This window comes from Carassius carassius, chromosome 11 (genome assembly GCF_963082965.1).
Source record: "Carassius carassius chromosome 11, fCarCar2.1, whole genome shotgun sequence".
NCBI classification, from domain to species: Eukaryota; Metazoa; Chordata; class Actinopteri; order Cypriniformes; family Cyprinidae; genus Carassius; species Carassius carassius.
The window spans coordinates 7,622,807-7,639,368 of NC_081765.1; the positions used below are offsets into that span (position 1 = coordinate 7,622,807).

The 16,562-nt window shown below is 34.0% G+C and overlaps 1 protein-coding gene across 2 annotated transcripts; it reads left to right on the plus strand.

Annotated features, from left to right (window-relative positions):
- The first annotated feature begins 5,619 nt into the window (after positions 1-5,619).
- On the plus strand, positions 5,620-15,693 carry LOC132152379 (mucin-22-like). 2 transcript variants are annotated; one of them, XM_059561143.1, is made up of 29 exons: positions 5,620-5,759; positions 7,112-7,153; positions 7,261-7,369; positions 7,491-7,553; positions 7,630-7,716; positions 8,395-8,430; positions 9,175-9,219; positions 9,325-9,390; positions 9,521-9,601; positions 9,887-9,940; positions 10,031-10,060; positions 10,155-10,226; positions 10,312-10,377; positions 10,465-10,518; positions 10,672-10,701; positions 10,784-10,846; positions 10,932-10,985; positions 11,247-11,276; positions 11,401-11,463; positions 11,613-11,666; positions 12,978-13,007; positions 13,088-13,159; positions 13,248-13,319; positions 13,517-13,573; positions 13,657-13,716; positions 13,835-13,903; positions 13,984-14,092; positions 15,148-15,250; positions 15,333-15,693. In XM_059561143.1, the coding sequence occupies exons 2-29, from the start codon at positions 7,120-7,122 to the stop codon at positions 15,347-15,349; spliced, it is 1,680 nt and encodes a 559-aa protein (XP_059417126.1). In that variant the 5' UTR covers positions 5,620-5,759; positions 7,112-7,119; the 3' UTR covers positions 15,350-15,693. The 2 variants fall into 2 exon arrangements, with proteins under 2 accessions (XP_059417126.1, XP_059417127.1); XM_059561144.1 differs by lacking the exons at positions 10,672-10,701; positions 10,784-10,846; positions 10,932-10,985 and having other exon boundaries at positions 5,621-5,759.
- The last annotated feature ends 869 nt before the right edge of the window (positions 15,694-16,562 follow it).

Below are 16,562 nucleotides of genomic sequence, written 5' to 3' on the forward strand. Positions count from 1 at the left end.
CGGTTACAAAAACACACGTCCAGCGACATTATTTCCTTACAAGAGGAGGGCATGATGAATCCTACATACAATACATATTTATGGTTATTTTTATGCTCTGACAAAAACACGGGTCATTCATTTCTGGTAATATCTGGCAATATTAGGCGTATTTTATAATATCTTTTATCGGTTTACATTGTATTTAAATATTATTCTGGAATTCTTGATTCTGATTGGCCAACGGCAGCATGCAACTGTAGGACTCCACACTCTTTCCTCACATAATATATATAATTTTAACTCATTATTTCATTTATTTTTTACTCAGTAGACATGCTTTAAAGACATAGTTCTCCCAAAACCTAAAAATAAAATTGTAATTAATTCCAAACGTTAATGAATTATTTCGAGATAGTTTGATAAATGTTTTTGTGTATTTATTTATTTACTCGTTTCTTTTTTGGCAATACAATTAAAGTCAGTGGTCACCAAAACTGCTTGGTTACCAAAATTGTTACCAAAATCTTCTTCATATTAATATTGTCTTTTATGGGCCACAGAAGAAAGAAAGTAGCCTCATCCAGGTTTGGAATGACATAAGGGTGAATAATTGATGACAGTAAGCCAGTCGCTAATTCAAAAATAAACCTCATGTCAACTGGTCACACCAAAACCTAGTCTTGTTTTCAGAATGTGTTTCCATGGATTATGTTACGGCATGTTTTCTGGCACACTGTTTCTGGTATAGGGTTACCACTTAAGCACCAGTGAAGGAGGGATGTTACCTTGGAGAGGTACGGTAAAAATGTAATGTGAGTTTAAAATCACCACAAAAGCACAAACAAACAAACAATAACTAAATAAATATAATTCTATATTATAATTTGTATTATACTAATATTATAAATATTGGGTGCATGTGAAAAAAAAGTGCGCTTAATTTACTGAATGTGTGCTTGAACCCCAGACAAGGCTTAAGCCTAGTCCCAGACTAAAATGCATGTCTGAGCTGTTTCAATTCAAAGAAACGTGCACTGATATATTTGAAATCATGACCTAACACACAAGCCACTCACACTGCACACTTAAAAATAAAGGTTCCAAAAAGGAACACAGTGATTCCATAGAAGAACCATTCTGAGAATTCTAAATTGTAATGCTAAGTGCACAACAGATTGAAGTGTAGCTATATACACTGAAGTCTCACTAGTATGCCTATGATCTGCAGGTATGAGATTAAATAAAATATGTATGTGGATGTCCATAAAGCAGGAAGAGAGATAGTGGTGAGAAGGTTATGTGAGAGGAAGTGAACGTCCTCTGACTAGGGACACAAATACTAGACGACATTTTCCCTCCTCCCTTCTGTGTGTTACAGACAGACGATGGTTTGTGTCTGCAGCACTGAAGTCATTTTACTCTGCAACGAACCCCCCTGAGCTTCAGTGATAGAAACAGATGTGAGACTGAGAGAACATCTTCATCTGTGCAGGGACTGAAAGTCTCCTCAGTCCAAACAAATAACTGTGGAAGGATTTTATCAAATAACATTTTAGAAGAAAATGCGCTTCTAACAACACAATATACACAGGTACCCTCAAATTTAATCAAATTTTAATGCAGTGAGAAAAGTATCAATACTATCAGCTAATCCTATTTTCTTTAAATGTCACACCACAAAATATGACTTGAACTGCTTTCTTTTATTTCGTGCGCCATCTAGTGGTGAGAAACGTCAGTGCCAAATCTATCTATCTATCTATCTATCTATCTATCTATCTATCTATCTATCTATCTATCTATCTATCTATCTATCTATCTATCTATCTATCTATCTATCTATCTATCTATCTATCTATCTATCTATCTATCTATCTATCTATCTATCTATCTATCTATCTATCTATCTATCTATCGTATGCAACCATTGAAACAATGCTAAGTTGATGGTAATGCAATCTTGATCCACTGAATTAACCTTACATATAAGGTTCTATAAATTTCTATTCTCAGAACAATATTGAGGTAAGGATAATATAATTATAGCAAGTGTTAAAATCTGATGGACCCAGAGACATTTCAGCTACACTTCAGTGATAGGTTACATCAACAAATTCTTAAACAAAAACTACAGTAAAACATTGTATTACAAAAATTAAACTGCTTCAAATCACTTAAAATAGCAGAGGGACTTTTCCAATAGTCAAGACACTTTATTAAACACAGTCAATTGGAAGTTTTGCATTCAACTATTGCTCTCTCTCTCTCTTTCTGAAATTCTAAAAAAGTGAAACAAAAAGGATAAAATCACTATGATTTTTAAGAAATCTGATGAATGTCTTTATGACATACATCTGGATGTCATTTCAGTTGTCATATAATATATATATATATATATATATATATATATATATATATATATATATATATATATATATACACGGTCACATACTTGAATGTTGAAATGTTAAACAATATGATTCACTTTGTCAAACTGCAATTCTGACAATGATTTTGTGTTATTTAATTGTGTTAAATCTACTTGATCTATGCTTCGATATCTTTAACCGTTTCTATAATTAATATTAATTTGTATTAGATGTCCAATCCTGCTCTTGGAGGGCCACTTTCCACTCTGACTAAACACAAACTAGCTAATCAAGTCTACAGGATCACTAGAGATCTCCAGGCAGGTGGAAGTGAAGCATATTCCTCACAGAATAACAGAGCTTGCTGCTTTCTAAAACAGTTCCTTTAAAGCCGCAGATTCAACTTATGATTGAATTCATCTTTTCATATGCAAGTGTACTCAGCTTCATTTATTTTTGTCTGAGACACACAAATGTTTCATATGTTACTGCACTGACATAAGCACAGCTTTGATGAATGAAACAACTAACACCATAGTTATATAACCATCATAGATCAACTCTTCAGCACAAAGAACAACAGAAACTCTTTTAAGTCCAGCTGAACTTTAAACATGGGTTTGCCTTCACACAAAAACATAAAATAGCGCTTGATTTCAACATTTATTCTTGAGTCCTGAAAAAGCATGCTGGGAACTAAAAACTCACCCATGCCATTTCAGTTAATGCAGCAAAAAAAGATTTAAATGACAGTTTGACATATTTGAGGGGATTAAACAGAATGAAATAAATTGTAATGAAATGTTCAGCAGTTGTGTTACTTAAGCTTGTTTTAATTAAGCAGATAAAATAACCTTCAAAAGCACAATGTTTCCTGTTAAATAAATATAATCATTGCATTGTCACTCCTCCAAACCTCCTACTTACAAATATTAATATTTCCATAAAAAGTTGAGGCATGTCTGGTATAAGAGGTTTCTTCCTCATTGAATGTCAGCAAGTTTGATTGTCTTTTGCATATTACACACTTTAAAACTATTGAGTAAGGGTGTGATTAACATGAAGCGCAGTGTCACACCCCACATACGTGTTTGCTCTCAGACAAACTGTATCGCAACCTACAGTACACTTTACCCTCCCACAATAAAGCACAAACCTAACATGCCACATGCTTCTGCAACAACACACCTATTCATCTAGAACAACCAAAGAAAAAAAAATCAGGCTCAGTGGGTTTTATCTTCTGAGGTCCAGAGTGCAATCATTATCACCAAACACTACAGAAGGCCTTCACCACATAACTCTGACTTTAGCCTGCTCTAGTATGCTGAGAATGCAATATATAGACTGCAATATATATATATATATATATATATATATATATATATATATATATATATATATATATATACAGGTGCTTGTCATATAATTAGAATATCATCAAAAAGTTGATTCCATTCCATTCAAAAAGTGAAACTTGTATATATTTCAAATGTTTATTTCTTTTAGTTTTGATGATTATAACTGACAACTAAGGAAAATCTGAATATAACTTAAAACCAATACAAAGAAAGGATTTTTAGAAATCTTGGCCAACTGAAAAGTATGAACATGAAAAGTATGAGCATGTACAGCACTCAATATTTAGTTTTTCCTTTTGCCTGAATTTCTGCAGCAATGCGGCGTGGCATGGAGTCGATCAGTCTGTGGCACTGCTCAGGTGTTATGAGAGCTCAGGTTGCTCTGATAGTAGCCTTCAGCTCTTCTGCATTCTTGGGTCTGGCATATCGCATCTTCCTCTTCACTTCCCAGAAAATCTATGGGGGTAAGGTCAGGCGAGTTTGCTGGCCAATTAAGAACAGGGATACTGTGGTCCCTAAACCAGGTACTGGAAGCTTTGGCACTGTGTGCAGGTGCCAAGTCCTGTTGGAAAATGAAATCTGCATCTCCATAAAGTTGGTCAGCAGCAGGAAACATTAAGTGCTCTAAAACTTCCTGGTATACGGCTGCATTGACCTTGGACCTCAGAAAACACAGTTGACCAACACCAGCAGATGACATGGCACCCCAAACCATCACAGACTGTGGAAACTTTACACTGGACCTCAAGCAACATGGATTGTGTGCCTCTCCTCTCTTCCTCAAGACTCTAGGACCCTGATTTCCAAAGGAAATGCAAAATTTACTTTCATCTGAGAACATAACTATGGACCACTCAGCAGCAGTCCAGTCCTTTTTGTCTTTAGACGCTTCTGACGCTGTCTGTTGTTCAAGAGTGGCTTGACACAAGGAATCCGACAACTAAAAACCCATGTCTTGCATATGTCTGTGTGTAGTGGTTCTTAAAGCACTGACTCCAGCTGCAGTCCACTCTTTGTGAATCTCCCCCACATTTTTTAATGGGTTTTGTTTTACAATCCTCTCCAGGGTACGGTTATCCCTATTGCCTGTACACTTTTTTTCTACCACATCTTTTCCTTCCATTCGCCTCTCTATTAATGTGCTTGGACACAGAGCTCTGTGAACAGCCAGCCTCTTTTGCAATGACCTTTTGTGTCTTGTCCTCCTTGTGCAAGGTGTCAATGGTCGTCTTTTGGACAACTGTCAAGTCAGTAGTCTTCCCTGTGATAGTGCAGCCTACAGAACTAGACTGAGAGACCATTTAAAGGCTTTGCAGGTGTTTTGAGTTAATTAGCTGATTAGAGTGTGGCACCAGGTGTCTTCAATATTGAACCTTTTCACAATATTCAAATTTTCTGAGATACTGAATTTGGGATTTTCCTTAGTTGTCAGTTATAAACATCAAAATTAAAAGAAATAAACATTTGAAATATATCAGTCTGTGTGTAATGAATGAATATAATATACAAGTTGCACTTTTTGAATGGAATTAGTGTACTAAATCAACTTTTTGATGATCTTCTAATTATATGACCAGCACCTGTATAAAATATATTTTTTACTCAAAAATAGTAGGTGCTTGATTGTTAACTGCAATAATTGCTGGCGAAATTTTACAAGCAATAAACAGTCAGAATGGCATACTTTTGAACTTTTAAGCCTTGAGAGCAGCACCCAAACAGTTTTATCTTGGCATCTCGGTGGAGGTTGTGATGGTGGCCTTCACATAGTTTCCTAAGACAGACAGTTTGACTGCTGATGTCCTGACATTCACTGCTTTGTGTTTTTCATCAGCTGGAGGGAATACCTCAAGAAGACACACCCCTGCTGTAAACTACATTGACAAGTTGAGTTGCTCTTGTGTGTGTGTGTCACATGAAGCCACACCTTTCACTGGTCTTGCCTTCCCTGCCTAGGACAAATATGTAAGAGGGGAAAAGAAGAGCAGTAAACTGTATGTTATTCTCCTCTAACCTCTATCAGATCCAGCGCACCTCAAATACCAAGGTATGACAGACTTCTACCTGTATGTGTGTCTCTGAATTCTGTTTTAATTCTATCTCAGTCATGTTCATGGTTAATATATTTAGCCTATTTGTTTGTAAAATCAAAGCTTTTTTTATTTTTTTAGCTTAGTGATCATATCTAAAGCATGTCATTCAAATTAATTCTTTTGTGAAATAGATTTATTCTATGATTGTACACAATGAAATATTATGTTTAGAATTAGTTACAGAGTGCAGTCTTACTAAAGAACAGTTCACAATGTCAAGGTGAGCCTGAAGGACGAGACATTTACTGTAGTGTAATTAGAATAGTGCTTCTATACGTCAGAAGTGGGACAGTGGTTTTCTTCTCAAATCAAAATACAAACACAGTTTGTCAGTTTCTCCATCTAGTAGTTTTTTCGTCTATTAGTTCCTGGACTGTTATTTTTGGCAATGATTTGCAAACCATTTGGAATGCTCGCAAAAAAAAATAAATAAATAAAAATAAATTTGTAATTGCGACTCTGATTTGTAATTGTTTATAAATGAGTAGTTGATGCAGAATGTGTCTTTTTAAATGTGACTTTTAAATAAACACCAAGGTTTCATTTACATTTTTTATGTGATATATATTTATATGATGCATTAATTTAATACAAAATAAATAAGTTGTTTGTATATAATTTGCTTATTGTTTATATATATATATATATATATATATATATATATATATATATATATATATGTATGGATATATATATATATATATATATATATATATATATATATATATATATATGTATATATATATATGTATGGATATATATATATATATATATATATATATATATATATATATATATATAATTGCATACGTCAAAATGTTTAGTCTCTCTAAAAGGAAGTAATAAAAGCTGCATGCATAACAATTTAAACAGAATTTGTGAAATGTTGTTTAAAATTGTTTTAAATGGAGTTTAACATGTCGCTTTCCTAAAAGTGTTTAATGTCACCTACCCAAAATTGAAAAACGTTTGACAAAAGTTTTTTTTTACAATTTTAACCTATGCTACAAGAAATCCAGCGAAACTTCCCCTGCGTGATGCCATTGCCATGGTTTCAGTGGCAGGTGTTTGAACAGGGTGTGTCTGTTCAGGGATCAGGACGAACTAGTTTTGGGTGTATCTAGGAAGGCATGAAGTGAAAGGACAGAGCTACATCATACAAGGAATAGAATATGTTAATGTGATTTGTGAAATTCTGCATTTTCATGTTCATTAGTGGCACCATCTTGTGGATAGTAGCCTAGTTAGAAATGACACTGTATCTACTGCAAATGTAATAATGTGTAACAATTCCATCTTTCCACAGCGTAAACCATGGCTTTCACTCCAAAATCATACAGTAAAACAGGTGAGGAAAACCCCTTAAAATGACATCCTTCTCATAATAAATCATGAGTATTATAATCAAATCATTTTATTTATTTAATATTGTTTATTGTTATTATTATTAAACAGTTACAACTTCAAGCACTAGATCCACTAAAGTGGATGATGGCAAAAAGAAATCCCTGCTGAAGGACAATAGCTGGATTAAGACAAATGTGAATGAGGAGGAGAAAGTCGAGTAAGTATCCAACACATTCATCAGTTAACAGCAAACCAGACGGGCACAGCTCGTTTAACATCTGTCTCTGTGTCTGACAGACAACTGACATACTGAACTGATGTTTCCCGTCTCTCCACAGACGTGATGGTAACTTCGGCAAAACTGTTCTGAGTCGTTATAAGTCCAACGAAAGCCTTGTCAGGTAGTTCATATCATTTGTTTTTTTCATTTATCCTACGTGTTGAAATATGAGGCCCTTATGCTCTTTTTTTATGAAGCCCTCAAGAAAAAACTAGCAAAACTGAGAGCAAAACCATCACCGTCAGCCCTTCATCAGGGAGCACTGTCCAGGCGCTCTCTAAGAGGTACAGACTGCTGAAGACACACTTATCACTTTCATATTTCATATTTCAGATGTGTTACAAATGTGCATCAGATTACACTGTATATAACAATACTCACAATACTCGGCGTGGAAGCCATTTTCCACCACATTAGAAACAACTGTTAAATCATTTTATGACCTAAAATGTGAAAAAGAGTCAAAATTATTAATGAAAGAAAGTCATAATTATGACAGAAAGTTGAAAACGTGGAGAATAAAAGGTTGGAATTATGAAATTAAAAAGTCATAATTATGACTTTGAATTATTTTATAATTATGACACAAATTGTTGAAATTATGACATAAAAGTCGTACAAAGTTGAAACTGAAATTATGTCAGTCATAATAAAATATTGAAATGATGACATAAAAACTATGATATGAAAAGACAATCTCATAATTTGACACAATTTCTCATTTTTTTACTCATAATTATGACTTAGTGTACTGCACTTCGATTTTGCTCCCATAATTTCTACTTTTTGTCTCAAAGTTATGACTTGGTATCTCATAATTTAGACTTTTCACTCCATAGTATTGCCTTTTTGTTTTGCTCATAATTAGGATTTACAAAAGCAGGACGAAATAGATTCTTTGGAAAAAGTAGATGTGATGAAATCAAATTAAATAGTCTCATGTGATTGTTTTTAATGTGTAGATTTGGCGGCAGCCAGGACCAACTATATGAAACCAGGTAATTTATTACACAAGTATATTACACACTCTTTTAGCACTGCAAAATCACAGCCTTTATTGTTTAAATCTGTTTCATAGTAAAAATGTAGTAATTCATTTAGAAAAACTGTGTATTTATTGTACACCATATTAATAATTCATGTGTTGAAGAAAGTGAACTTGAACATGGACTTGCATTTACAATATGTGACCCTGGAGCACAAAACCAGTCTTAAGTCTCTGGGGTTTATTTGTAGCAATGGCCAACAGTACATTGTTTGGGTCAAAATTATAGTTTTTTCTTTTATGCCAAAAATCATTAGGATATTAAGTAAAGATCATGTTCCATGAAGATATTGTGTAAATTTCCTACCGTAAATATATCAAAACGTAACTCTTGATAAGTAATATGCATTGCTGAGAATTCATTTGGACAACTTTAAATGGCCATTTTCTCAGTATTTTGAGTTTTTTACACCCTCAGATTCCAGATTATCAAAAAGTTGTATCTCGGCCAAATATGGTCCGATCCTAATAAACCATATATCAATGGAAAGATTATTTATTCAGATTTCAGATGATGTATAAATCTCGGTTTCAAAAAATGTACACGTAAGACTGGTTTTGTGGTCCACGATCACATATGATTAGTCACCAACGTTTGCTGTATTTAAAACATGTTAGTAAAAGTGATCAGAAGCCAAAAATGTTGGGAATTTAAAATATTTAAGAGCTCATTTATCTTCCCAACCCAACCCTACAGAACAACAGGAACTAAAACAACTGTGAAAACGGAGCCCAGGAAAAGGTAACGCCTCTGAGACACACCTGCTTAGATGACTGATGACTGGCTGAATGAATGAATGAATGAATAAAGACTAGCTTCTTACAAACCTGATGATTGCTCTTTCAGCTCTACTTCTACAACAACAATCAAAGATGGTGCAAAGATAACTGAGACAACTGTGACCACTACTAAGTAAGATGCTGAGGAGACATCACATCAATGTCATAACTATTTCACACTATATTCATCTTATCTTGCAATCACAGAACATGTTATGAGGTCAAGGTCAGGCACCGTAACTGTGTTGTCTTCTTTTCCTCAGGCAGGATTTGGTCAAATCATCTACCAAGTCTGAAACACTCACTGATAAAGACCTGGCAGGTTTAAACACCAAGAGTTCTGGGTAAATCAGCTCAGTTCATCATGCATGGGATCATTTTTAATAAACATTCATTTCAAACCAAAATATTAAAGTGCCGTTTATTAAAAAATGTATATAGGCTATACTGCGACACACTTTTCACACAAAAAAACCCTTGTTTGGTTGTAGATGATAACTAATAGAAGAACTGTTCAAAATAAGATAAATGTATTGTTATGTCATGTTTTCTAATTAAATGAAATTCGTATTCATTTGTGGCTTAAATGTTCAAATATGTCTCACTGCACATGTAATGTGTTCCTAAAGTGATTACAAGACTGAAGTCATTACCATCAAGTCATCAAAGGACACTGTTGATGGGTGAGGGTTATAGAAAATTATAAGTTAAAAAATGATAATAATCTCATTTTTGAGTGTGGTAAACTGAAACCTATAATTATTTTTGTCTAGACCCACTTCACCTGTCAAGACCACCACAAGGTACAGTAACCATATACTTAATATATATAACTTAATATACTGTCTAAACCCAAAAGTGGCTACTTTTTTAACCTTTTAGCATTTTCAATTCTAGCATCAAAACCTACACCAGAGGGGATGTTTCACCCCCTAAAACAACATCATATTCTGTCCGGTCCAGAAAGAGGTGAGTTTCTGAGAGATTATTACAAATTAATGCATTTCAGTCATTGTTAGAAAAAGAAAATTACTGATTGAATGCTGTTTTATAGCACTGAGGATCAACTGTTTGATACTCTCATACCAACATCGATCAAGTCAGCCAACACTGACAGCAGGTATGTGACATTTACATACTTATAAACTAAACAACTTAACATCTTACTCCACAAAAAGTTAAATCATGCACATTTGTGTCTGTAAAGTGACTACAAGACTGAAGTGGTTACTGTGAAGACATCAAAGGACATCAGTGATGTGTGAGTGACATATATACATTCTAGAAAAAAAGATGATTAGTCAAATGCATATGCATTAACCTTTATTCATGCAGAAATAGAATTGCGGGAAAAAAATACTGTTTTTTATGTTGCGTGTGTATTAACACTGAACCTATAAATGTTTTTGTCTAGACCAATTTCACCTGTCAAGACCACCACAAGGTACAGTAACAACAGTCTTGTTTACAGATTGCTGAGAAGAGATGTGGATACTCTCTTAACCTTTTAACAATTTAATTTACAGCATCAAGACCTACACCAAGGAGGATGTTTCACCCCCTAAAACAACATCTTACAGCACAAAGAGGTGTGTAAATCAATTATAATGCAGTGCACTGAACTTGCATTTAGAGACTGAATTGTTGCTCACAGAACGTTTTGTGTCTGTAAAGTGACTACAAGACTGAAGTGGTTACTGTGAAGTCTTCAAAGGACATCAGTGATGTGTGAGTGTCATACAGTAGATCAGTGCTTCTCAACCCACGAATGACTACAGGTCTGTTTTGACAGACAGCAGGAGGAAATGAAGTTTATTTATACAGTTCAGATAAATGAATTTCAATATTTTGATTTAAGGACATTTCGGTTTGCTTTTGAACAAACTGTTTTGGATAAATTGCAATGTGTCACCATTTCATGTGCAATTGTAAATTGTTTTTTTTTTTTTGTGCATATTAACACGGAATCTATAATTATTTTTTATCTAGACCAACTTCACCTGTCAAGACCACTACAAGGTACAGTAACCGCATCCTTGTTGGCTAACCAGAAAAAACAATACAGCTCTAGATTGCTGACTGACCTGGAAAAAATGTGGCTACTAATATATTTTATTACCTTTTTAACCAATTTAATTTACAGCATCAAGACCTACACCAAAGAGGATGTTTCACCAACTCAAACAACATCTTACAGCACAAAGAGGTAGGAACTTGTCGAAGATTGTTCACATAACGATTCTTATTGCAATGATAATTGCAAAAGAGGTGTGTAAATCAATTATAATGCAGTGCAATGAAGTTGCATTTAGAGACTGAATTGTTGCTCACAGCACATGTGTTGTGTCTCTAAAGTGACTACAAGACTGAAGTGGTTACTGTGAAGACATCAAAGGACATCAGTGATGTGTGAGTGACACAGATGGGTCACGACCACCAAAATGACTTGCATGACATACATCTTTGTTGATGGATCACCGAGTGTAGAGTAAAAAAATTCAATGCAAACAATAAAATGTAAAATAAAGTATTTAATCGTCCATAAATAGAATAGCTAAATAAATAGGTTCATCAACTTCTAAAAGGGAGAGGAAAAGCTTTCTATATATTTTGTCAAAAATCAAAATTTTTTTACAAACAAAAAGTACGCTTAAGCACACATTTAAACACTTAATTGCATGTTAATTGCAATTGAATGCAAATGTATTATTGTTTACATTTCTATAAAATGCAATTAGCTGAACTTTAGAGTGCTTTTTTTGACTAACTTGTGTAGAGCGTAAGCACAGGTAATTTAATAATAACTTCTGTTGTCTTTGAAATATGGTTTTACTGTAAGTTTACTGTAAATACACCAATCTGTTGAAGCATGTATAGCATGTATCTTTCAGTTACACATTTGAAATGAAGTCGTAATTCAGTGCATTTGAGCCCGTCCTCCAACAAAAACGACCATTTAGGTCGTTTGTGCAAGCACCTTATTACGACCTATATTTACGTTTTAAAGTTAAGCGCCCTCTAGCGGGCGTAAAAATAATGACAGTATCGCGTTGCTTCTGTCGTCATGAAATGACGTATAACGTCATTACCAATCAAAACGCACGTTTATTTAAATGCAATGTGTGGAGTTTTTACACCGATCTCACAGTAATTCGTACATATTTTACTAGGTGGTTTATTCGTTCGAATGACCACACCTAACCCCACCCCTAAACCTAACCCTCACAGAAATCATGCTAAATTATGATTTATTGAGCATATACATTTTACGTGCACATCCGTTCCCTGGGATCGAACCCATGATAGCATGATTACATATCAAGGTATAGCGCAATAATCTACCAACTGAGCTACACGAAACGCAAATCAGAGCGCACATAAAAGAGTACAAAACATTAATATGAAAACGACCTTTTGCTGATAGGGGCGCAATTGTAGTATACGCTCTTATGGGCCGTATCTCAGGGATTTGGACAAACGACCTATACGGGCGTATTGGTTGGAGGACAGGTTGGCTTCAGTACATTGTCTACATTGTATGTCTTTAAGTACAACAAAATTTGATTAAATCATAATAAATGTACCTTAAAACTTTTGATTTTGTTATTTTGAAATCTACTTCAGAAATTATATCGTAGTCTTAAGTCAGTTGCTGTTGGGTTTCTTTTATTATGCTTTTTTGTGTGCATTAAACTGAAACCTTTAATTATTTTTGTCTAGACCCACTTCACCTGTCAAGACCACCACAAGGTACAGCAACCACCGTCTTTCTTACAGATTGCTGAAATAATGAGGTTGCTCTATTAACCTCTTGGCATTTTCAATTCTAGAATCAAAACCTACACCAAGGAGGATGTTTCACCCCCTAAAACAACATCATATTCTGTCCGGTCCACAAAGAGGTGAGAACCTGAAAGATGTTTCCAGGTATACGCCCATCAATGCTTTTCAGACAAAGAAAATCACTGATTGAAGGATTTTTTTGTTCAGCACTGAGGATCAACTGTTTGATACTCTCATACCTGCATCAATCAAGTCAGCCAACACAAAGTATGACAGCAGGTATGTGGCATTCAGATATTTATAAGGTGTGAACCCATTCGTAGCGAGTTTGACATCTGCTTCGGCCTTTAAGTAGTTTAACTATTATGACTGACAAGCTAAAAGCACTGAGCAGCTGCACATTCATACTTTCCATTAGAGCTTCACTCTCACTGCTGCAGTGTTTATTCTATCATGGACTTTTGTCGTTCTTACAGTCGCGAGGATATATCAGTCTCCAAATCCATCAGAACCGTGTATTCTACAAATGAAAGGTAGGATGCTATTTCTTATTCAAGCGTCTTTGCCTGATACATTATCTGTTGTTCATTACACTTCTTTATCTTTTTTAATATAGAGATGAGTGGAGCACGGTCACAAGTCCTTCTTACAGCAGAACATCATACACAGAGAGCAGGTTGAGCATCCACATCGACATATTCAGATACAGTATCATGTCATTTATAGCTGTATAACACTATTACTCGTTACATTTAAGCAGGTTTGTAGACTTCGTTTCTTCATTTTGTCCACAGGCCTGTTGATTACCTGTCTGACACGCTCACATCAAAAAGCACTACGACTGTGTACACTTCACCCGAAAGGTATGGAAGCGGAAAGACGTTCATATTTAGTTCTGCCTGATATTTAGTGCACGTGTGAAATGCATATGACTACGTTGCAGGGTAGTAAGTGGGAAGGACATCTGCACGGTCTGCCATAAAAACATGTATACAGATGAGAAGATTATCCTGGATGACATGAATATCAACTGTCATGCAAGTTGTTTCAAGGTTCGTTCTTCTTGAACTCTTATAAAAGGTGTAACACTTTATAATTGCTGTCAGTATGAAAACTAGGCCTATATGAATGCAGAATTCAATATGAAGGTTAATGTATCAAAATATTTTTACAGTATCCTCTTAAGACCCTGCAGCCTCATATGAGGACACTATATTTTATTGAATTTCTTTGAGACTGTACATGCCACAGTTTTAAGTCTGGATGTCCTGTACAGAGCCCATTCAGGGCTTTTCTGAATGTTTGGATGTTTCACCATCACCACTATTTTTCCTTGGTCTACAAAAACATTCTGATATCAATTTCACTCTTATGGAAATATAACAATATTTTGTAATTATCATTTAAATCTGACTCATTTTTAAACTGTGTGTCATAAATCAACATCTCGGGAAAATATCATGGGGTTTCAAATCAGAATATGAATTTCTGTTATGAAACAGGATGTTGATTTCATACATGTTTTCATATGAGGACACCGGGACTAAAAGCATTTTTATTACGCATTTTAGGAGACATAACAAATGAATAGGGAAAGAAATTATATTTCAGTATTCTATGGAATATTATATATTATTATGCAAACCTTGTCAATTATTACTCCCATTATTACACTTCTTTTTTTATTACATGTTGCCCCCAAAACACACTGATATGCAAATTAGATTCGTATATAATGAGAATACTCGTTTATGGCCATTTTACACACATTTTGCATAAAGAAAAATTTTATATCGAATCATTCTGTATCTTTATTCAAAGTTTGGTAAAAAAAAAAATCTTGAAAACTAAAAATGTATTGGTGATTTAAAAAATCAATAGCTTTTGCCTATGCATATTCATTCATGTCTTTTTTTTTTTTTTTTTAAGAAATTGAGTCCTCTACCTCTACCTCTACCGATAAGGATTTTTTTTTCTATGAGGATTTTCAGATTTTAATTCAATCAGTTCAATAGAAATGAAAAAAATATATATATATATTTTTTTTTTTATTCGTGAAAAAGAATGTAAAAGTATTTGTCTAATTATTGTTTTTAAATGTTTTTAGTGTGGGGTATGTAATGCGTCTCTGGGACTCCTGAAGGCAGGGGACAGTTTGTGGGTGTACCGTCGTGCCATTCACTGCGAGAGCTGCTTCGGAGTCACTAAGGGTAAGACTCACTCTACTCTGCTTTTCAATAGAATCATACAGTAAATATGTTTGCTAAATAAACAAAAATGTTTGTTTTACAGGCAAATGGCTCCGCTGAAACTATATTTAGCGATAATGAAGTGATGTTCTGAAAGAGATGGCAAATATACATCCCTATTCCAAAACTTTCCCACGACTTTGGACTCGGGCCATTTGAAGTTCATAAAACAGTTTTTGGTGGTGGACTTCTGTCTGATAATAAGACTTTGGGGTTTATTAATTGCATTGATTGCTATCCTCCACAATGATGCGGCAAGGATCTTATCTGATTATCAAAATAATAAGAATATCTTTCCTCATGCATGATATTTTTTTGAGATGCTTTATTTTTCTTAACTAATGTTTTTCTTCTTAAAGCATAAATGTGAATGCTGTGAAAAAAATATCATATTTCTCCTGAGTTTTCATCTGATTGTCTTTTATTGTAAAGCATCATTCCAGAGACCAGTTCTGCTGTACCTTTCACCACTGTAGCTATAAATTGAATATGCTTTAAATTTCCTAAAGAGGCTTTCAAAAATATGCTGTGATCAAGATCAGACACTTCAGCTCGAGTCTTATGACAGGATTCTTAAGAGGATGCAAATAAAGAGCTAAAGTTAGCCATTGCTCTGTGAGGGATTGAGAGAGTTTGCTTACATGAAATGTTTATATTATCTGCGTTTCTGTCATTTTATAAAGAGGGAGAAAAACCAACTAAACTTCAAAACATCATAGAATTCTTAAAATCAATGACATGTTTGTTGTGCTGATGTTTTCACACCAAAAATTATGTCGTGTCCTAGATGATGGCATTAATCAAGTGACTTTTATTAGTTAAGGCATTTTACAAAGACTAACAGGAAAAAAGCTGATGAGTACACAGGAAAACAATTCAAATGTTATCAGTTAAAACAATTTGAAATATGTAGGATGTACTTTAAAACAATTTACACCCAGAAATTCCCAGCAAATTTTACAATTACAAACAAACAAGTAACACTAAAACAAGTTAAGCTTAAAATTTCCGAAATCTAATATTTTACACTAGCTAAAAAACACTAAAATTGTGAGTTTAATATATCATCCAATATATTAAGAGTAAGACACGGGCCACTATACCATTCAAACATTCGGGGTGAGTGAGATCATTTTTGTTTATTAAAAAAAAAATCTTATGCTCAATGAGGGTTATATATATATATATATACATATATATATATATATATATATATATATATATATATATATATATATATATATATATATATATATATATATATATATATATA

What these genes read in the sequence shown, in the direction of transcription:
- LOC132152379 (XM_059561143.1), top strand. Translation starts at nt 7,120, where the DNA reads ATGGCTTTCACTCCAAAATCATACAGTAAAACAG. An exon ending in ACATCTTACAGCACAAAGAG is followed by an intron (nt 11,464 to 11,612) that starts GTAGGAACTTGT and finishes GTGTCTCTAAAG; the next exon opens with TGACTACAAGACTGAAGTGG. An exon ending in TCTGTCCGGTCCACAAAGAG is followed by an intron (nt 13,160 to 13,247) that starts GTGAGAACCTGA and finishes TTTTTTGTTCAG; the next exon opens with CACTGAGGATCAACTGTTTG.